Source organism: Sycon ciliatum, chromosome 3 (assembly GCF_964019385.1).
Source record: "Sycon ciliatum chromosome 3, ocSycCili1.1, whole genome shotgun sequence".
NCBI lineage: Eukaryota > Metazoa > Porifera > Calcarea > Leucosolenida > Sycettidae > Sycon > Sycon ciliatum.
Window position 1 is genome coordinate 41,734,239 of NC_088645.1, and position 22,191 is coordinate 41,756,429.

Consider the following 22,191-nt stretch of genomic DNA (forward strand, 5'->3'; position numbering starts at 1 on the left):
CTCTCTCTCTCTCTCTCTCTCTCTCTCTCTCTCTGCCTCACAAACACACACACACACCACACACAGCTCGAGGCTAGCAGACGAGGTTGATTACGTCAATAAGAGTTTTTTACACACGAAAACGGTGATCAGAAATCATTCAGCAAAGTACATGCATAGAATCGATGCAGAAAACACACATGGTAGTTATTCAGAACGGACATTATAACAACAACAGCAACAACAGTGGCGGGGCTTATTTATAATTTTGTTGACAGCATAGTTGATTAACACAGACATGGTCGGTCAAGCGAGCTAGTCGGCTCGGGGGCAGGGAGAGACAAGAGTACACACACGCATGAAGCGCGGACAATGGGGGACAACGGGACACCAACAACAAGCTCTGTGTACAGGTCAGAGGTGAGCTAGTCATACAAGAATGCAGTGCGGGGAACAAGACACACACACGCGCGCACACACACGGGGGGCAGGCATACGCACAAATAGTTGAAAGCAGCAGAATAAAGCCTAGCAAGGTAGCATATATGCACAGCGAAAAGATATCAGCATACACACGCACACACTAAACACTAAATCGTACCCAAACGGCACAGAAAAAACCCAGACAATGAGCAGGTGCGTTGTCTGCGCTTGCACCCACTGATCTACAAATACACTCGGTGAAAGCAGACATACCGTGACGCCACGCTGTGGCGCATATCATCGCTCACCAATACAAGCGGCGAGAGATCTACTCCGTGCCGTCGAGTGCTGAACAAGACGTGAATTCAAGACGTGCCATGGAAAATGGCCGTTTCCATCAAGACGGGATGAACGCAGGACACATACCATGGCGACTCGGAGAATGACGATAAACATTTTAAGCGTCCATGGGCTGAGCCTACATAAACAGACACACGACAAACACAAACACGCGGAATTAACTTTGGGAAAATGTCCTCCTGTGTACTCACTGATCCATCTTTCCGGTCTCAGACAGACGTTATGGCAACCCACCATGTCTCAACATGATATACAAGACAGTACATGTATAGCTAAGGAATCTACCAGGGAAAGCCTTTTTCGGCTAGCCAACAGCCTAGTCTGATCATGCAGCTAAAGCATTCGGGTTCAGGGACACAGGTCGTAGAATACATACTGTTCTCTCTCTCTCTCTCTCTCTCTCTCACACACACACACACGCACACAAACATATAGACATGCTCGTAAACAAACAGGTGGCCGTCGCCGCATACCTCTGAGTGATAGGCGTCGATCTCGGCGTCGAGCTGCTCCTTGGTCATGCTACGCTGTGCGGGAGCACCACGACCGCCGCCAGCATTACCACCACGACCGCCGCGACGTTGGAATCGTCCCCCGCGGCCACCGCCGCCGCTACCTCGTGTCGCTGCGTTGCTCCTGCCAGAGTAGCCACTTCGCTGCTGTCCACCGCGACCTCCACGTCCGGGAGAATATCTACATGAAACACCAGACAGAACATTCAGTGCCAAGCAGACAATACATAACACACCAAAAGAATAGAAAAGGCAAGCAGAACCCAAAAGCGAATGGCTAGGTTGCCTGGACATAAAACCTCCCTCCTCAACTCCAATAACGATCACTTTACCGCGAATCAAATCAATTTTATATTCCAACAAATTTTCGGGCTTCATCAGACATTCCTGCCATTTCCGACTGTGACCTATAGTTGTCTGCAAAGATTGGTACATCTGCCTCCCCTCCAAGCTACAAGCGCCATTTGCAATAGTGTATAAAGCATGACTGGGACTAGCAAGAGTACATAGCCCTAAGAGAGTGTGCTATACTACGCCATTGAGTGATGCGACAGCAGAGTTTCACTCACACAAGACATGGGGCAATAGGTTACGCTGACAGCACTGCAGAGTGACTGCCGGAACGCCCACAGCAGGCTCTTACGCACAATCGTAGTTATCATGCTGAGCTGCAGCCAGCGTGCATGGGTTTGCTACAGCATGTGAAATTGTGCTGCCGCAAGCCAATGGACAGGAGCTGCACTCTTGCTCGTACACGAGCCCGGTGTCCATGCAAAGCATGCACATACAGATTTCCAGGAAAGAAAGGCAGCCACAGGTGCAAAGAAAAGAAAACCCTCCACATGGAAGTCTGGAGAAGACACTGCATGATAGGAAGGGACTGCTGCACCTACACCCGCACGGCACTCACTGTGTTCTCGGTGGCGACATCATCTGAGAAGGTCCCGATGCGATCATGATCCTCATCTCACGACCTGTTGTTTACCGGAAGAAGCATTGAAGAACGGGAGCAGCGGGGTACACAACAGCGACAGCAGCACAGCATTTTACAGCAGTTTATAATACAGTGGTCCCTGCCTCCAAAACGGGTTGGGACAGATGAAAAAGGACAGCTGGACTGAAACAGTACATGTACAGAGACACAATAGACAACGAATGTATAGATTACAGCACATGTGACAAGGTACAAAGACAACCACCGCAAAAACAGTGCTAACATGGGGAAAGACAACAGGGCAGCGTTAGAGTTCACACAATCAGAAGAGAAGCAGTGATCTCCAAGAGCTTGTTGGTGGTGGTGGTGTGTGTGTGTGTGTGGGGGGGGGGGGGGGGGGGGGAGGACAGTAAAATTTCATTCAGATTGAAACACTTGACTGACTCGAGCGAGAAAAAGTCAGATGAACAGCCATTGGGATAGAAACTGAATACCAAGAGAAAGAACAGGGGAAGTAGGAGAGACACGAAGGGGCGACAAAAAAGAAAAGAAAAAAAGATGTTTGGTAGCTAGTAAACACAAGTGGTAAGAGCGTGCGCTCCAGAAGTGCCAACAAACTACCTAGGCACTCAGTACAGCTGCATAGCTGAACAAGCACCATCACTCTAGCCCCGTGCATCTCATAAGGCACAACCGCACATGCATGCCACATGGACAAGCAGCAGTCAGCCAGAATAAAGAGCCAAGGCAAACGAAAGAGGGAAAAATGCTAGGACCCATACCCCACCTGGACTAGAACCCGCAACGTCTCGTTTGGAAAACTGCCTCACAAACCAACCCACTAAACTACAAAGTATGAATGAGGGAGTGCCAAAAGTGACCTTGACAATGACACATGGAAACGTGGGAACCGATACAAGGTACAAATCACAGGAAACAACGTTTGTGTGCGTGAGAGGGAGAGAGAGAGAATGTTGGGATAGGAGAGGAGGGTACAGTACAAGCTTCACACGCACACAATCTCTCTCTCTCTCTCTCTCATATCTCTCCACACACACTGCTACAGACAACCTACCGTGCCACACGGAGGCCAACAATGCAGAGAGTCAAGATGATCGTGAACCACCCAGAGCACCTTATTCTCACCATCGGCACTCATTGAGCTATCACAGGCAACTTGGTCCCATTGGTAGGTACTAGTGTGCTCACCAAACATGGCCGTCATCATTTGCAACCTCTACACGCTACACGATACTGACCATGGCTATAGTAACAGGAGAATGAGGAACTACCAATGACTAAATAACATCAGAACACTGAACATGTGTGGCTACTCGAACAATGAAACGGAGACGCAGCGCAGAGGTTGGACGGACGGATGACGGCTGCGGATGCGTCGTCGACGGTCGCGGTGACTGGGTCGGCGGTTGGACGGACGCTGGGTGACGGGGGCAGAGTGCAAAAACTCTGAGAGAGAGATTGGAACAATCTCACTTGCCAATGACTGTCCCCATTTAGGGGACACGAGGAGCACTTTGAAAGTGCCGCTCCTAAGCACCACTGTGAAAAGTGGGCTTTGCGCCACTGTGAAAAGTGCGCTATTTGGCAATTTGGAGCACCACTCCGAAGAGTGTGCAGATTTGCTCAGCCGGAAAGGCAGGCATATTTGAGAAAGGATATGGGCACAACTACACACCAACTGATTGCACACTTGAAAACCATGCAGACGCCACGAGGGACGACTTTCTTTCTCCGCCTGTGACGACACGTCGTCCTTGCCTCTTGGCACGGGTGCACCCGGTTGCTGGACGCGGCATGCAGGGCTGGCCAGTAGGATGTTGAGAGTGGCATCCACCGTACACAGTGGCAGTAGCAGCAGCAGCAAAAACAGCACTGGCCACTCCAGCAATACTAACTGTACGCCGCTGCTCAACATATTACCGGCCGTTTCTGGTTCCCTGACACGTTAGTTACGGACACTAACAGAGGCAGGCACGCTGCCAGGTGACACACAATTAGAGACACAGAGAGACACACAGTGGAAGCCACGGGTAGGCGTTGATACCAGGCCATTGTGGACCAAGCACCGACAGCGGCGGCCGTGTGTGGACGTGGTGGGTGTATGGTGTGGCGACGAGCAGCACGAGTGGCACGAGAAGAATGCAGGCTAGAAGGAAACGTCATCGGACTCCGACCACGCCGACTCCGACTCTCACTCACCATCCAGGGGTACTCCGTTGTACTTCTGCAGGGCGCGCATGGCGTCTTGATAGCGGGCAAATATCACGTCAGCAGATCCCTGCGATTTGCCACTGGCATCGAAATGCACACGGGCCTTCTTGATCTGCCCGAACTCGCCAAAGAGCTCCTACACACGGAAGAAGATACACAGGAGAAATCAGTCAGGTGTGAGCTAGTCCAAGACGGTCTAACCTGGAACAATGGGAATATAACGTGCTGCTCAATGCAATCCGATCAAGCAAGCCAATGCCAGGCCGGGTGCTGTGCAACCCCACGCCTGTGAACACTGGGATGGAGAACTGATGCAGGGTGCAAACTTGACTCTACCGATCGGATTTCTTTCAGCAGCACTATACAAGCCAGCTGTGGCAAATCTGGGCCTTGGGGAGCTGCAGGACTTTAGTCCACGTTCAGAGTTCAAACCACGCATCCTTTCCTCCATGTACAAATGCAGTGGAGTAAATGAAATATCAACCATGTCAAGGTTGAACTGAATCTGCTGAAAATAGCCCAAAGGCAAAAATCATCGAATTTTTTCCAATTTACAGCAAATTCAGCACAACTTCAGTAGAACTAAAGATTAAATTTCACTATGTTCTAATTTCTTTTGGGGGGCTTGCAACACTCAACAAACAACTCTAAGTCGAAGTTTATGTTGCTCGTAAGCACTTACGTTCAAGTCACCGTCGGATACTTGAAAGTCCAAGTTAGAAATGATAATGTGGCCACTGCTTGCGGCGGCACCTCCTGCTCCCCCTCCTACAGCAGCAGCTGCACCTCTTGGTCGACCAGCCGGTGCACCACGACCTGCTCCACGACGGAATGGTCGTCCACGTCCTCCCTGCATTGCCAGCATAACAGAACACAAAGATAAGAATAAAATCAACACCGCAAAGAAAGAAACTTTCTTTGTAATGACCCTACAGAACAGACCACACTTGACGACCGTGCGAACCAGCTTATGACTGCGTCGAATGTGAACACTAGGAATGGGAACGTAGCTGTACTACCGTACAAATCAGGGAGCGATGAAAAGAGTTGAATTTCTGTCTAACTTGCGAGTATACCACGCAAAAGTTGCATTTTTAAGTGCGGGCAACAGTGGCATACAGTGATGCATGCAATGGCGACTCTGCCAATTTGAACACGCTTCCTGGCGGGATATTACCGTCCGTACCGTAAGCGCACGACATGCGGCAAAGCCGAATCAAAATTAGATCGGCGATATGGCAAAAAGTCACGTCAACTTGTGTGAGATGGCAAGCATGACGTGGCAAAGGCACGTGGTCATTTGACATGGAAAAAAAGGGAAGATAAAACGTAGAATTGGTCCCTCCGCCATGAGCTGCCACTCTGCTTTACACTCTGCTGATCGCACTGGAACTACAGTGCTGCTCAAAGAAATCGGACCTGCAAGTCAACAGTAGCGCCTTGTTTCCATTTTAATCACATCATGCACACTCTAATAAAAAAATCCTATTCCAGGACCGCACGAGCCTTGGCGCTGCTTTCGGCACGTATGCACTTGCGCTCGTCGTGTATTTGGTGTATCCCCCATCATGAATATGGGGATACATACAGTACAATGGTACACACACATGCTGCAGTACATTATGCATAATTCAAGACGAGAACAAAAAAAGATATAAAAGTGATTTTCAAAGTGTCTGGAGTCTTTGCTGCAAATAGTGCTCAATACCTCAAAAAGGGCAGAGCTTACCACACGGGGCAGAACAACAGAGACCAAAAATCTTTCTCGTAACTCCGAGTTCCGTGTTTCAAAAAACTCGTCTGATGAGTGTTTTTTGAAACACGAAACTCGGAGTTACGAGAAAGATTCCCTCTGTTGTTCTGCCCTGTAAAAGTGATCTTCACCATTTGCTGGCATACCAGGGGCATGCCCACGACTCACTAATAATTTCAGCTTCGCAGAGTTTGCATGATGTAAAAATCCAGGGTTTGGATTTCGCATGCCACCACTGTACAATGTACTTGCACACTTTTCAGCAGAATGCAAGATCTGTTTTCTTTGGCGATACCTGAAAGGGATACAAAATCGGTACTTTTACAGCATAGATGCACTTCGCCGGCGAACGCCAGTGCACAGAGCGAAAAGCATCTTGGCACAAGTGCGCCAGACTGAGATAGCAAAGGAAATGATTTACCGGTACCTCCATTCTACAAAAATGAAGAAAAAACGAATATTTTTCAACAGGGAGGACGCGAGCACTTTCTTCTTTCTATTCCAGAACTTGCAAGACGCAAGTCAAACGGCTACAGTTCTATGTACCAGGCAAAATCAACCACCAATGACGAGAACTGATAATAGTATGATTTAGGCGGCAAGAAAAGTCAGAGATATGCCTAGTCATAGAAAAAGCAGGACAAAAAAAATGTTTGGAGACAAAGAGACTACTGAAAAGTGAAAACCAAGTTATCTCAGCTTCACAAACTTACTTTCTACCCCTACCAAGCTTCTAGACTACACTGGCTCCGCACAATATGTATGACGGAAACAAAGATAAGCCAAAGAGGCAGGAAAAACTCAAGGAGCGCTTACCTTGAAAGGAGACTTGTTGTTGGCGGCAGCTTGCTGGCCACCTTGCTGGCCACCAGCACCTCCACGACGTCCACGTCGTCCACGACCCTGGCGCTGGGTCTTGATAATGTCATCAAGGGACATCTCCATAGGATCCGCCATAATTCCTGGGTATCTGCTTGTTCGTGAAGAACGGAAGAAAAAAAAGTACTGCAACAAGGAGAGATTTCGAAGCTGTTCTTCTTGGTCTTTTTTCCTTCACTGGTGTTCACCGGTTTGAAGCTTCGGTTTCGACGTGCACTGCGCCATGCATATGCAGCCATGCACTGCACTATCTACGCAGGCACGCGCCATTTTGTCCAAGATCACCGAGTCGAACCGTTGCCATGTTTACAAAATCGGAAAGTGCAAAATTAGAAAATCGGTTTGGTTTATTTGGTCAACTTTGAAGTGATTTCGAAGTTTTGCACTGCTAGATCGGTCGGCACTGCGATAATGTGAGTCTGTAAGACTGTATACTACCGTACTGGCAATATATGTTGCCGCGTAACGCGTAACGCAGGGGGGTGCGGCGTAACGCGCGACCAGGCTAGTGCGACAAATTTTCGTTGAGTTCGTAACGCGCGTCCGGCGGGGTGCGGCGATCTTTTCATTGCAGTTTGCACTGCACAAGAAAAAATGATGCGGCAAAAGCAAAAAAGTGATGCGGCAATAGCAAAAAAAGGACTGCGGCAATATAGAAACCTGTGTAACGGCTCCTGTGCGACTTTGCATGTAACGCCCTGCGTGCGGCAAACATGTGCCAATGTAACGCTTCATGGCCTCACTGCGGCAACATATATTGCCAGTACGGTAGTAGCTGTAGACTGTATTGTAGCGCTAGCGGCTACAAGTACAACGCCAACACCGAGCAGCAGTCAAACGTAGAGCTAGCCGAAAAAAAGTCGAATGTTGCTGAAAAGCTCAAGAAACTGTTCTTGGCAGTTGGTGTAGTTTGGTTACAGTACGACTCGTACTTGCCAAGCTTGCTGGAGCAAGGAAGCTCTCAGGTCGACGAGGCTTGATAATACAGTGGAGAAAGCTGAAGGAAGCTTCTTCCCTCGGCGGTGCTGAGTAAGGAGTTTATCGGCTGGGGCAAGCAAGACGTGTGTGGCTGCTGCTGACTTTACCTCTGTTGGAAAAAAAATTGCGATATGGCCATGCTGAGGTGTAGCAAACTGGCGTTGTCCTGCGGTGCACGGACGCCAGTACAACCAGCTGCGGGAGCTATGAGCCACCTATCACCTATTACCACTGTCCAGCGAAGGTGCGAAGGGACGAGCGTCACGGAGCGCAATCCGCTGCTGAAGCGCTTCTACACGTGGTTCGGCTCCTACGAGCCGACGACCGATCTAGGCAACTACCCCCGCCTGCCCAGGGTGCACATGAACGAACTGCCGACGTACGGATGGCAGGACAACTACGATAGGCGGAATCTGAACACGATCATTCACGACGACTTTGACACGCTGACGGACTGGTCGTTCGACGTGTACGCGCCCGACCGTATAACTCATCTGGAGAGGTGGTACTATCCGCTGATGTACTGCGGCTCGATCATCGCCTTCTGGATCGCCGTCTACCTGGGTATGAAATACTACATGGATACGTGCCCAGAGTCGGCGTACATCCGCCGTTCTATGGTGGCCAAGGAATACCCGTACGGCAATCTCTATATCGAGCGAGGAGGTGATATGCGTTACGAGGATGGGTACTTTCCCAGCGGTCCCCACATGCGCACGTCCGTCATCTATCTCTACTGAGCCCTGCACACTCTGATGGTGTTTGATCTCGCCACCGCCGTGTAGTGTGGCGGTGGTGCATGATACACCGACTACTGCTGCCTGCCGCTGTGTTCAATGGCCGCCGGTGTGGATGCCGTCGAACACGAGCCACGCATGCGTCCGGTTCAATGTGTATATGTGTGTGTGTGTGTGTGCGTGCGTGTGCTGTGTGTGTGTGTGTGTGTGTGTGTGTGTGTGTGTGTGTGTGTGTGTGTGTGTGTGTGTGTGTGTGTGTGTGTGTGTGTGCGTGCATTAAAGTCTGCGAGCGTGGCACGCATGCTGCCGATCAGAACCGACTGCAGTGCTCTGCCCGGGCGCTGGACACTGTTAGATGTTGGATAGGATGCAGTCATGCACAGTGCCTGTATCCTTGCAGCATGTAGTCGTTATAATGGTCGCTGGAGCAATGTGTTATTGTTATGTGACTAGTTATCTGTGATTCTAGTACTGTTCTCTGTTCTCGTGTCTGCGCAACGCTGAAACCGCGCAACGTGCTGTTCTTTGCACGTCGCTTGCTGTCCTATTGTAGATTTTTTAAATAAGAGCTGTTGTCGCTCGTGCATGCGCTAGCGTGCATGATGTTGCAATCAATTGTAGCTGAACGTGCACTACTACGCTCGCATGCACGTATGCGGATGCTTTCCCTCGGCTTTCACTTGAGTTCATTTGCAAGTTTAGACCGTTCTGCTTGTGTTAGGAAAATTTCCTTTTGCTCTGCAAACAACCGATAATGTGCAGTATGCTGCCGGATGCGGTTGAATTTCCTGCCCATACTCCCAAGTCATACCATTATTTAATTTTATGTTTGATCTTACCGTCTGAATATCACCACATGGCACAGATCAAGTTAGTAACGTTTATATCGTAAGGTTCTATCTATGTTCAGCCGTGGAAGCCTGCTACGAGTATTTGCCAGCCTGTACCTGGCAGTTTTCATCCCGTGAATGATGATTGTGTTTTTACTAAAGTTAGTTCCCCAGTCCCCAGGTTGAATTATTTACTTGCCCTCAGTGCATGCCACGGATCAGCTAGCCCAGGGAGGATTTGTTGATTTGGTTTCAGTGCCCGCACACATCGATCCGCCGCTCCGGGATAGAACCTGGCCATAAAAGTGATGAGTGTGTGTGTGCGGTTGGGGGGGGGGGGGGGGCGTAGGCCCCAGGGCTAACCTGAAGGGTACAAACAACTGAGCCATAACTGCATAAGGCTCTCCCTGCCATCAAGAGTAGTACATAGCCCACTTTCCTGCTGCCATGCACTAACTATTTTAGAATGAGGTTACATGACATGCTGGCTAATAGCAAGAGTCCATAAACACTTTGCTAATACAGTCAACTTCGCTTATAACGACACTCGGCGGGGCATCAGAAAAGTGTCCTTATTCGCGAAGTGTCGTTATACCTGAAGTCTCATTATGTGTCACAGTTGGATGGGACTTTGCTCTGGGCATGGAAATTCTGTCGTTATTCGCGAATTGTCGTTATATCCGCAGTCGTTATTAGCCAAGTTGACTGTAGTATTTATTCATTTATTGTATTATCTCTTATGCTTGTGTAACCTTATTGGGTAGTTTTTGTGGTTTGCATGCTGCTGCAGAGAGAATTGTTCGCTGTAAGAAGACGCTGGCAACTTCTTTTTTTCTGAAGGTCTGTAGGGCCTTGCCCACTGAATGTACTCAAAACAGGTGCGTATAACCCCATGTACGCATGACAGTACGGTGCAGATAAGGAACTCTACATAATGTGTACGGTGTACTACCAAAAGCTACGCATTTCAGAAGTGTGTACGGTTTTGACTCCCGTACCCCCGTTCTCTTTCATATGTACAACTTTCCTTTGCTTTGTGCACAGCTGCTAGCTGGCGGAACCCTACAAAAACCCAAGATCGAAAAGGGGCCGCCTCTCTATAGTCGTCTGGAGGGCTTGCAAACTGAGGCACATTTATGAGGGGTGAAGTCGTTCACCCTGTATGCTGCATTTTGCATGGCAAGATAATTTTGGAAAAATTTTGAAATAGGTTCTGGGGTAACTTACTTTTTCCCATGTCCCCCCCCCCCCCCCATACTACATGTATTTTGACCTGGCTAGAACTCTGCATAGCATACCTATCATCTCTGCATACAAAATACAAAACTACCCAATAGAAGGCAGGCGCACAGCACCCCCGTTGGTGGTCCGGCCGCAGGGGGTCTCCCCGGAAAATTTTGAAATTAGGGTGCAAAATCCTGGATTCTGCACACACACACACACACATGAAGCGCTCGGACAATATCCCGTTCGGTGAAAGCAAGAGTACATACCCCAGAGTGTGCAACTCGACTATGGGTGCCGTCCCGACAGAATTTTAAGTCGACGTCATTTTTATGATGCAATGCCCACTGTACACGGATTATCAGACGAATCCGGAACCTGTGGTTGACCAAAGCCCATCTGATCATGTGCAAATTACTGCAAAGAAAAACGGGCAATGCGTCGACATCCGCACACATGTTGTAAGTCACTGGTGGAAGGAGCATTGCATCATAAATAATGACGTCAACTTGAAGTTCTGTCGGGACAGCAGGGTATGTGGGAGTTGCACACTCTTGGGGGGTTATGTACTCTTGGTGAAAATATACCTTGCGTGCTTGCAAAATCACAGATAAATACTACAGTAATAATAATAGCAACGATATTGATTATGACAGAGTGACGAACGAATAAAAAATTAATAATAATAATAATAATAATACAAGACTGAAGACGAAGATAGAAACGATAACGACTGACCCCCAGGCATTGCTGCTGGCAATATAATAATAAACATTCTTGCTGCACTTTGACATACACAATCTCAAACAGACGCACCAAAAAAAGCGGAGGACAGAAGCAGTTTAGAAAATCAAGAAGAGGCAACGTGCAGGTCGATCGCAAATGGGCAATGGCAAAATCTAGTGTGAGGGGATACGTCTGTTCGGGAAAACGACGGGGGCACTTTCCGGAGGCGGGTGTCGATAAAAAATAAAGATACCGTGTCTTTCGAATTCCATTGGGTTAAAATGCTACACTAAATACTAGATTATAATTTAATTTAAAAAAAAGATAGCCCAGGGACTACAAATACAAGAAAGGTCAATAACATCAATGACAAGAGAACCTGGGTAAACAAAGAGCAGCACGTAATCACCGCATGCAAGCGGCGGAAGAGAAGCAAGAGAAACGTATCTTCGAAGAGCATAAAAACCAGAAGGAGAAGCGCCGGCAAGAAACTACTATTATCTATCATTCACAGGAGAGGCATTAGCCGGCCGGTGTGTCGAGCTGATATCAGCCCGTATCCTGGCCTGGCCTGCCTGGGGTAGTGCCCATTGAAAGAAACCCAACTAGAACTGGCACCACCACCACCACCACTGCCGCCATTACTACTAAGCTTTGGTGCCGTTATTCCTGTGATAATGGTAGCTGTCCACCATGGCAGGGGAAGGGGGAGTAGTGGGCAACAGCGACGAACACTTCATACTAATTTCATCGAGCCGATATTGAACTCTCCAAGAAGATCCGAGCTACTGGACACGGGCTTGGACGCCATGGCAAAGCGGCGCTGCTGCTGTTGCTGTTGCTGCGTCTGGAAAGCGCCAGCGGCAGCAACAGTCTGAGCAGCTCCACCCAGTGTCATGCTCCCGCCGCCGCCACCGTATCCATTAGCAACGGGGCCGGCAGGTGACGGCGACAATGCTGCTGCGGCACCGGCACCAGACATACTGTGCATTGCAAACGGATTCAGCGAGTCTTGAGGATTCGGCGACTGGCCTGGCCACTGTGACGGCTGCTGTTGCTGCTGTTGATAATGTTGTTGTTGCTGGTGACCAGGAGTGGGGAAAGCAGAGGCAGCCATTATGCCTGAGTGTGGTGATGCCTGTCCAGTGCCCATAGAGAAGGGATTGGCATTAGCAGCCGAAGCTGCAGGCGATACACCGCCGAAAGGGTTTCCGGTCGACGCCGCAGGGAAGTTGGTTGAAGTCTGGCCAGCTGCTTGCCAGCCACTGCCGCCGCCTCCTTGCCGGTCGTTGCTGAAGCCCGTGTTTCCCTGGAGAGGGGCTCTATAGGATAAGTGCTGCTGCTGCTGCTGCTGCGGATACATGGGAGAGTTGCCAGCCGATGAGAACGGATCCGTGCCGATCGAGGAGAAGAGATTCGCCGTCTGCGGAGTGCGCTGACTAGACGGGAAATGACCCACGGCTGCCGCCGCTGGAGCAGCAGCAGCAGCAGATCCAGCGACGCCGTGTGCAAACTGCGGAGATGCCATGCCCGACGCCTGCATGGAAGGCAGACCGGTAGCGGGTAACGAGGCGGATGCACTTGCACCACCACTGGCAGGGCATCCAGACATTCCCTGCTGCTGGAAGAACGCAGGGCTACTAGTCGCCGCTGCAATGCTGGGTAGAAAAGAGCCGGATTGTTCTGGCTGCAGCGGTTGTTGGAATGTTGGAAACTGCTGCGCTTGTTGTGGCTGCATGTGGTGCTGGCTGACGGCAGGAAAACCGGTGTTAGCTGCACCTTGCACGCTGGGAAACGGCATGCTGCCGGTGGAATTCGGAGCCGAACCGGCCTGGCTGTATGCTGCTGACGTCTGGGGCAAGTGGCCCGACTGCTGCGAATTAGACTGGGCGTAGGGACTGGACAGGGCTGGGTTAGAGAGCGCTGGCTGTGCTGCGGAACCAAACACGCTATGCTGCTGGCCAGCTGGGAAGTGGGACGATGACGCAAACGCATTGGTACCCATGCCCATCGATTGCGAAGGATTGCTACTGAATGCGGATGGCATGGAAGTCTGAGTGGAAGGTGCCGGAAAGCCACTGCTCAGCGGCTGCTGTTGTTGTTGCTCTTGTTGTACAGGAGCAGGCATAGACGAGAACGGGGCCGCGTCGAACAGGTCCCGAGCAGCCGGGTTGCTGCCGCGAGAAGAAAAGTTGCTGTGAGAGAAAGTCTGTTGCAGAGGCTGCTGCTGCTGCTGCTGTGGTGCGAACGGATCTGCTGATGATGTCGACTGATTGGTAGAAGAAAATAGGGTCGTATCACTTGCCAAAGAAGCAACAGGACCACCGCCACCAAGCGTCATTGTAGCACTGGGAATGGTGGGCAGAAAGCCACCTAATCCAGGAGCAGCCGTCATGGAATGTGAGCGACTACCGCACAGGGCGATGAGTGACTCACTCTGGTCGGCCGCCGCGGACGTAGCGGTAAGGCTGGACGGAGGACTGGCAAAGTCGGACGCCGCAAAGGCACTGGTAGAACCCGCGCCCGGCTGCGCGCTTGCCCGTGCCTGCGGGCGCAGTCCAGATACGCCGGGCGTGTCCCATGGCGAGCTACGGTTTCTGTGCGCCTGTTCCGAAGCAGCAGCAGCAGCCGTGGCCGTCGATGCAGACGATAAAGCGGTCGCGGCTGACCACTTTCCGCCGGCGTTTGCCTGCGACGGTGCTGCCGAGCTGCCCAGCTGGACAAAACTGTCGCCAAACGGATCGCTGCCGAACAAGTCCTCGCCGTTTGTGCTGGGCTTAGCGTATGCATTGGACATGGAACTGGCAGGGGTGGCGGCGGGAACAGGACCACGCTTACCCGCGCCGTCGCTGGTACGGGACATGTTTGCACGCCGCTGCTGCAGCTCTGTGTTGGATAGTTGCATGGCGTGCTGGCTATTGCTGGCACCGACGCCCTTCGCTGCGCCTGATGCACCGGCCGCACGACCGGCCGAGGTGCCGAACGACCGGAGATGCGCGAGCGCCTCCAGCAGGAAGTCGAGCTGCACGTTGGTCTGTACCATGCGGGTGCGACAGCGGCGCAGGTGACTGATGACGGCCATGATGTCGACGCCGGCCGCCGGGTTGCGCTCCAGCATGATGTTCATCTCCATGAGCGCCAGGAAGGTGCCCGTACGGCCCACGCCGGCAGAGCAGTGCACTAGCAGTGGCGATGGTCGCACGCTGGAGCCGGGCGGCGGGGACACGCGCTGTCGGTGCAACGTGCCGCGCACCAGGCGGATGAGAGAGAGCAGGACTGACGGTGACTCGGGTACCTTCCGGTCCGGCCAGCCCGTGAACTGCACGTGCACCACGTCGCGCACCGCGTTCTGGCACGCCAGTGACATGCGCCGTGTGATCACATCGCCGTTCGCCTCCTTGGCGACGAGAGTGATGACGGTGGCTCCGTGCTCCACCGACTGTCCTACCGTATCCGGAAAGTACCGGTGCACCTTAACCCGCCCGTTCTCCATCATGTTGGACAGGACGACGATGGCGGTCACGCCGTTCTGCCAGACGCACGCCCAGAAGCCGGCAAAGGCGCTGTCGTTGTGCGGCGCCTGCGAGGCGATGGCGTCGGGCATGCCGTCCGTGCGGGCCCGCACCAGCGACGCATTGACGTAGTCGGAGCCGCCCACCGCGGGGCTCAGCACCACTCGGCAATTGTCGTACGGCAAGATGTCCTTGTAGCGGTTCAGCGGCGCGTTCTCCTTGCCAACGTTGGACGGGCACGTCTTTCTCAGAGAGAACTCCAGGTCCTCGAGGCGACTCCACAGCTCATGAGCTTCGTCTGACACCATTCTTCAGCTGCTTGTGAAACTCCTGCGCCGGAGAGAGAGAGAGAGAGAGAGAGAGAGAGAGAGAGAGAGAGAGAGAGAGAGAGAGAGAGAGAGAGGGAGAGAGAGGGAGAGAGAGGGAGAGAGAGAGAGAGGGAGAGAGAGAGAGAGAGAGAGAGAGGGAGAGAGAGAGAGGGAGAGAGAGAAAGGGAGGGAGATAGAGAGGGAGGGAGAGAGAGAGAGAGAGAGAGAGAGAGAGAGAGAGAGAGAGAGAGAGAGAGAGGGAGGGAGGGAGAGAGAGAGGGAGAGAGAGAGGGAGAGAGAGGGAGAGAGAGATTCAGAATGATTTGAAACCATGACGTAAAAAGGCCAATGGATTTGACAAGCTGCTGACAAGTCACACGAGCTTGTTTACGTACCCTTGGTACAGCTGTAGACACAGTAGTGCATCAGGTTAGTGATATGAGATGAGGGCAACCCCCAATACGCACATGTAGAGGTACACCGTATCGAGGACAACCTCCATTTCACACACGGGCAGCCTCCACACTGGGCAGACACGTGAATCAGTCGTCAAGCCCAACACACGCCCTTTAACCCGATACCAATAGTTATGTGGCCCATTTCAACAACCACACAGGTGACAGCATGCATTGACTATAGCATACCCACTCTTTCCTCACTGTGAATTCTGAAAAAAACGGCAAGACCATGACCATATTAAGGAATACCCCGGTTCACAGATACAGTGCCATTTTTGGTATGTACAGAGCGGCCGCAAAGAGCGTATTGCCCACATTCTGGAGGAGTGTTTACATAACGTAGTACACACACATGATTGCTCTTATCAGCTGAGCAGTCTCCACACGGCGGGCAACTGCCATCGCGCCATCGCCTATGTGCTGGGCTGGGCTGTGCTGGGCTGGGCTAGCGGATGTACCAGCAAGCTATGAGGGTATGACTAAGGCATGCAACAACTACATGCAGGCACTAGGCGCAAACTGATGGCGGCGGTGGTGGTGCGGGCGAGGGAAGGAACGCTCTTTGCCAGAACTAACTAACTTTGCAGCTGAGAGCGTAGCGTGGGCAGGTATGTATTAACCACCATTACGCCACATGTGTACTAGTACCGTATTTCCCCGAATATAAGTCGCACCTTTTTACATGAAAATTTAAGGGTAAAAAAGGGGGTGCGACTTACAATCGAGCGTGACTTACTGCTGAAGTCAATATATCAAATCAATATTGCTCAAACCTGAAAAAGGGGGTGCGACTTATAATCGAGTGTGATTTATAATCGGGGAAATACGGTATTTACCACCGTTTCTCCACTACCGCACAGGCAGACAATTTAGCCGGTGAATAGTTCCGTCCAACTCTAAGAAAGGGAGTTTGTCCCCGTTGACACTTCAGTCCATGGACTATAAAGTATAAATCGTATTGAACAGTTGGACAAATTGTGACGTTAGTCCGTCCGGCATGAATTTTAGTCCGAAATCTCCTTGGACAAAAAAGACGAAAATAAATTCCAGACGAATATTTCCGCTAAGATACCGTAAAAGTCCGTAAATAAGTACCTGCCCGAAAGAAATACCCCCTTCATTCTTTCGGCTCTGTCTGTTGAAGTCAAGTCAAGCCCGATAAACATACTGCCCGAAACGAGAGAGCTTGGAAGCTCAGGGCCCTACGCCATGCTTTTTTGCCTTGATGATCTAGACAAAAAAAGCATAGGGATGATAAGTTTCTACTTTTTGTTTTTAGACATAACCTGGGATTCGAACCCGCGCTATCGCCCTGCATGCATCCCCCGATACACTTCGCATGCATACTAATTCTTCCAAGTTGTTTCACGTTATGATCTTGTATTTGAATGCCCTATTTGAATATGCATTGTGGCCAGCCGTCTTAGAATGTACGGTACGGTACGGGATAGGTACGGGACACGTACGGGACAGATACGGGACATGTACGATCGAGGGTAATACGACACCACCGTCTACCGCCTTGATGACGGCAAAAAAAGAAAAGAGATGTTATAAATTTTTCAATTCTCCTATTTTTTTAGGCATTTAACTGGGATTCGAACCCGCACTATCGCCCCACATGCATTCCCCATCCACTTCGCATTTATACTGATTCTTCCAAGTTGCTTCACGTTATGATCTTGCGTTTGGAAGCCCTATTTGAATATTGCGGCCAGCTGTATGTGGCCAGCTGTGTTTGATGGTACGGTACGGTACGGGACACATACGGGATAGCGCCAGGCGTGACACAAACAAACAAACACACAAACAAACACCAAATTAAAGCTGTGTGGACCCTGGCTAGCGCCAGACGTTACTGAAGTAACGTCTTCTGCATAGCTGCGGGAATAAGTACCGGTACGGTGCGCACATGCAGCATGTAGCATGTACATCTACATGGAAATAACTTCTCCACTACACACAAGTCAGGTCCGAAAGTTAGTTCGTGCCCGAAAGTCAGTACCCGCCCGAAAGTTAGTACGGGTGTGGTCACTAAATTCTAAAGTAAATACGTACTTATTTACGGACTTTTACGGTACAGTATAGGGATTCTGCATGGGAGTCTTGACATCACTCTACAAGAGCAAGTGAATACCGATATACTCTAGTACAGTGGAAGTCACTTAGTGTTATGCTGTTCTGTTATCTTGCATGAACAAGGACAAAAGACAAAGGAAACTAATAAAACTACAAGGATAAGCGTTGGTACAAAGAAGGCAGTACAGAGACGGGAATCGCGCGAGTGTCCAGATGCATACGCATAGAATCCTAGTTAGGTAGGACACGGATATGTGCAAGACACGCATACGGAGCGTAGTGCGTGCAGGGTACAACAAGAATGCATAATAAGACATGTGAGTTACATACATAGAACACAGTAGATGCAGCACAGAGCAGGGGAGCATCATACATGGACAGGGCAGTCCATAAGAGTACATGCATAAATACGGTAGTGCATACACAACACTTAGCACGTACTCTGATAAGAGACAGAGTAAAACCTGTCAAGGCAACCACTCGGATAAGGCGACCACCTGTCCAAAAAGACCACTGCAACCAGGACCAAGGGATGCTAGTTCCGGTCAATCGACCCTGGATAGGGAGACCACGTTTTGGTAGTCCCTCGAGCGGTTGTCTTAGGCAGGTCTCACTGTACTCTTAGTGTGGACATTGTCCGGACCACAGGTGCATTGATCCATACTGAAGTGTGTTGGGATAAGAAGTAGTGGTGTGCACGGCTAGTCGGGTACCCGTGCTGCCCGTGAAGACCTCGGGTAGACGGGTACAGAATACTGTAATTTCACAAATTTTCGGTGTACTTTTATTTTCGGTACTTTCGGTGTATCTGTTTCATACCTAAAATTTCAATACACCGAACAAACACCAACACACATAATCCAATAGGGAACTGCTGCTCTGTACCGAAAATTTCTGTTCACCTAACCCGGCCTTTTGCCCTCATACCGAAAATATTGAGCACCGAAAATTTCTGAAATTAGAGTAGTACATGTACCCGAAATCCCGAAGTCGCAGATGACATCATGTACAGTCGCAGATGACATCATGTACAGTCGCAGATGATATCATGTACAGTGCATGTGTACAAATTCATGTAACACTCCGCATGTCTACCCAGTGTGTAAGGGAAGGGGTGCATTGTGGTGTTACCACGGAAACACTACCCGATCGGGTACCCGTGCTACCCGTGGAAAACTACCCGAACCCGATACCCGAAAAAATGCTACCCGACTCAGCCCTAATAAGAAGCACCTTTGGTGCTAAGCACACTTTCCTGCTGCACACACGGTGGTGCGTACTATCCGAGTTCCACTGCACCTGGACATCACATCCACACTAGCATTCTCATACTAGTACCTCAGGCACTGTTTCATCGTACAGTGAAACCTCATCTAAGCCGACCGCTCAAGGGACCTTCAATACACGAGTCACAGAGTACCACGCGTCTGGATTGTTGTAACTAAAAGTTTCATGCCAGATGGCAATCTTCAGACAACTGACGCGTGGTACTCTGTGACTCGTGTGTTACTGCTCTGCTTCTGCATTGAGCACTCTATCGAACCGGAGGCCTACGCTCTCTGGGACCTTCAATATGTAGTCCCCGTGTACAGGTGGTCTCCATTACCAGGTGGTCTCCTTATCCAGGGGCATGCGACTGGAAATAACACCCGTTGGTACTGTTTTCGTACAACACTCGCGAGGAATCACCGTGGTACTAAGGGGTCGTCGCAAAAGTTTTCTGTCGTCCCTGAAACGAACATCGTTCATTTTGTACTTGGACCCCCTCCCCTCCCTCTGAAACGAACACAGCTTGCTGGACGACGAAAATCGCATGCATGTACATGTCATATGTACAGTGCCGGTCGACTTGCGATTTCGGCTCGCACCCCCTCCCCCCCCCCCCCCCCCCCAATGAATATGTTCGTTTCAGGGACGACAAAATGCGACGACCCCTAAACAACAAATCCAAGCAAATCAAATTATAGTTGCAGTGGTCCTCTAGGACAGGTGGTCACCTTGACAGGTTTTTTACATTACCCCGAAGTGTATGTTTGCTGAGAGCACTGTAACACAGCTAACACAATACCATGTCTGCACTCGCAGACCCGGTCAGCTCAGGCCCGGCGTCCCTGTTTCAAAGCACAGTCAGACCCGCCTAGAACCCCCCCCCCCCCCCCCCACCCCGGCTTTCCCCCACTAGCCTACGGACCTGCCAGAGCACACACGTTTGCAAGACGAAAGGGATGTGCTGCGAGTCTGACACAGTGCCAAGCGCCCATTCTGCTCTACGGCCTATGGGGTGACACGCATGTTGCAATCACTGGACAGGGAGTCTACAAATACTACAGTGAAACCTGTCAAAGTGACCACCTGTCCCAGAGGGCCACTGTAACCAGGACCAAGGGATGCTATTTCCAGTCAAATGACCCTGGATAAGGAGACCACCTGGTAACAGAGACCGTGTTTTGAAGGTCCCTTGAGCGGTCGTCTTAGACAGGTTTCATTGTAGTTTTAAAGGGAGGCAGGGGGGGGGGTCTAAATACGTCTACATTACTTCATGAATCAATAGACCTGTACACGGGTATTGGCAAACCGACAGACAGACCACAGGGAAGGCTGTTGGGCATACACCAGTGCAGCTGCTATGCATCCGTGCACTCTTGCAATCATGATCACAGTAGCTTTAGGTCGAGAGTAAGCGGGAGACGGGCAATGGGAATTCGATAATTCATGTTCCCCAGGAGGCCGCATCAGTACAGGGCTTGCATTACGGAATCGCACGCAGATGAACGCATCTGCACCACATATGTACATGGCCTGGTTGACACACAGCCAAGACCCCGGGTTAGCAACAGATGTTCCAGCGCAAAGCCAGCCACACCTGGCGACGCCAAGGGAATAAATTCGGGAAAAGCATGTCCCTTGCTACTTTAGTACACGCTGGGGTTTTCGGTTGAGAATGAAATGCAGAGATGAGATGAAACAGAATTCTGTACTGATCTAAATTAAATATCTAAATCTGATCTAGACCTGCATGCAACTACAGTGTACAAGCATAAGACCAAGCAGACAACCTCATCTTTCATCCAAATTTCGGAATTTATTCTCATGGTCCAAGCCCAAACCTACATAGAAATATCTTGTCACCAGAACACACGTTTGGGGGAAAGGGACACAAAACACAGGCATAGCCATTTCTGTTGCCCTTGACACCGACATGATAATTATTGTGATTAGTTCTACTAATTTTGTAGTGGACGTGTCAATATGTATGCCGGAATATTACATGCATACCGGCATATCCGTACACTGTCTGTGTACAAGCAGGGCTTGGCATTCGAATAATGTGTTGCCATTGCGGGCACAAGCCTTCTTGTTCATTGCTTAGTCTTACCTGAATATATTTCGTAGCCACAGTGCAGCAATGCTCAATCTTCTCGCTGGGATACACGTCAGCAATCCAAACCTCTCCAGATTCACGGATTCTAGATTATACTCTTTTCTCAATGGAAAAGGCTCCGGCAGAAATTAAGAATTGTGGAGAAGAACTAACTTAGTTACAAGCACTTGACTGTCGGCGTCGCGGCACTCGGTACTCAATTGGGCCTGGCAAAAACAAATTTGACGTGCTACTAAAACGCCAGGCGGATAGTTTCCCCTGTACTAGTATTCAAAACAAGAGAAAGGCGCTCGTTTTTGCCAGCTTCGTCCACAAGGACGCCTGACAGGCGAACCAAGTCGCGTCGGAGCAGTTTGTTTATCTGACTGCATGCAGTCGGCTGGTGAACTCACGACGTCAACCAGTACAGGTAAAAACAGGCAAGATCTCTTTCACTGTTCAACCACATCAGCACGTACCAGACCTATCATGACATTCAAGTGCCCGTACATTCTACACACTGACCTGAGAGAGAGTCTGTACGGTCGGTACACCTGATGATATCGGCTACAGCAGTCTTTTGCCAGTTTTGGCCTGACACTTGACAGCTGCATGCAGTCCCTTTTTCTGTCTTGCAGCTTGCCCGCCTCGAATCATCCGCGACTCCGCTCTCCCGATCTCGATACGAGATCTCCCAGCTCGATCAGTTCAGTTGTTGAGTTGATCTTTGACCCAAACCAAGAGTACTCTCGTACAGCCATTGCACTCTTGCCCATACATGGGTACCCGGTACCCCCCCGGGTACAGATATCGCTACACGTGCGCTTGGTGCACCGAAACTGGCGAAAGGTAACATTTTTAGCTTCGAATCGATAGCAGAGTCCAGGTAAAAATAAATCAATGAAA

General features: G+C 50.4%; 3 protein-coding genes across 3 annotated transcripts; 1 reads left to right on the forward strand and 2 right to left on the reverse strand.

Annotated features, from left to right (window-relative positions):
* Positions 1-86: 86 nt before the first annotated feature.
* On the reverse strand, positions 87-7,262 carry LOC135812273 (THO complex subunit 4-like). The gene is made up of 6 exons (XM_065325637.1): positions 7,010-7,262; positions 5,123-5,290; positions 4,429-4,576; positions 2,185-2,248; positions 1,236-1,455; positions 87-880 (listed from the first exon to the last, which is right to left on the reverse strand). Exons 1-6 carry the CDS (start codon positions 7,148-7,150, stop codon positions 860-862), a joined length of 762 nt encoding a protein of 253 aa, XP_065181709.1. The 5' UTR covers positions 7,151-7,262; the 3' UTR covers positions 87-859.
* A 919-nt stretch (positions 7,263-8,181) lies between these two features.
* On the forward strand, positions 8,182-8,790 carry LOC135813107 (NADH dehydrogenase [ubiquinone] 1 beta subcomplex subunit 8, mitochondrial-like). Its single transcript, XM_065326324.1, has one exon. The coding sequence runs from the start codon at positions 8,182-8,184 to the stop codon at positions 8,788-8,790; it is 609 nt and encodes a 202-aa protein (XP_065182396.1).
* Positions 8,791-11,307: 2,517 nt separating this feature from the next.
* On the reverse strand, positions 11,308-21,804 carry LOC135812253 (protein lingerer-like). Its single transcript, XM_065325597.1, has 2 exons — positions 21,301-21,804; positions 11,308-15,409 (listed from the first exon to the last, which is right to left on the reverse strand). Exon 2 carries the CDS (start codon positions 15,385-15,387, stop codon positions 12,304-12,306), a length of 3,084 nt encoding a protein of 1,027 aa, XP_065181669.1. The 5' UTR covers positions 15,388-15,409; positions 21,301-21,804; the 3' UTR covers positions 11,308-12,303.
* Between the last annotated feature and the right edge of the window lie 387 nt (positions 21,805-22,191).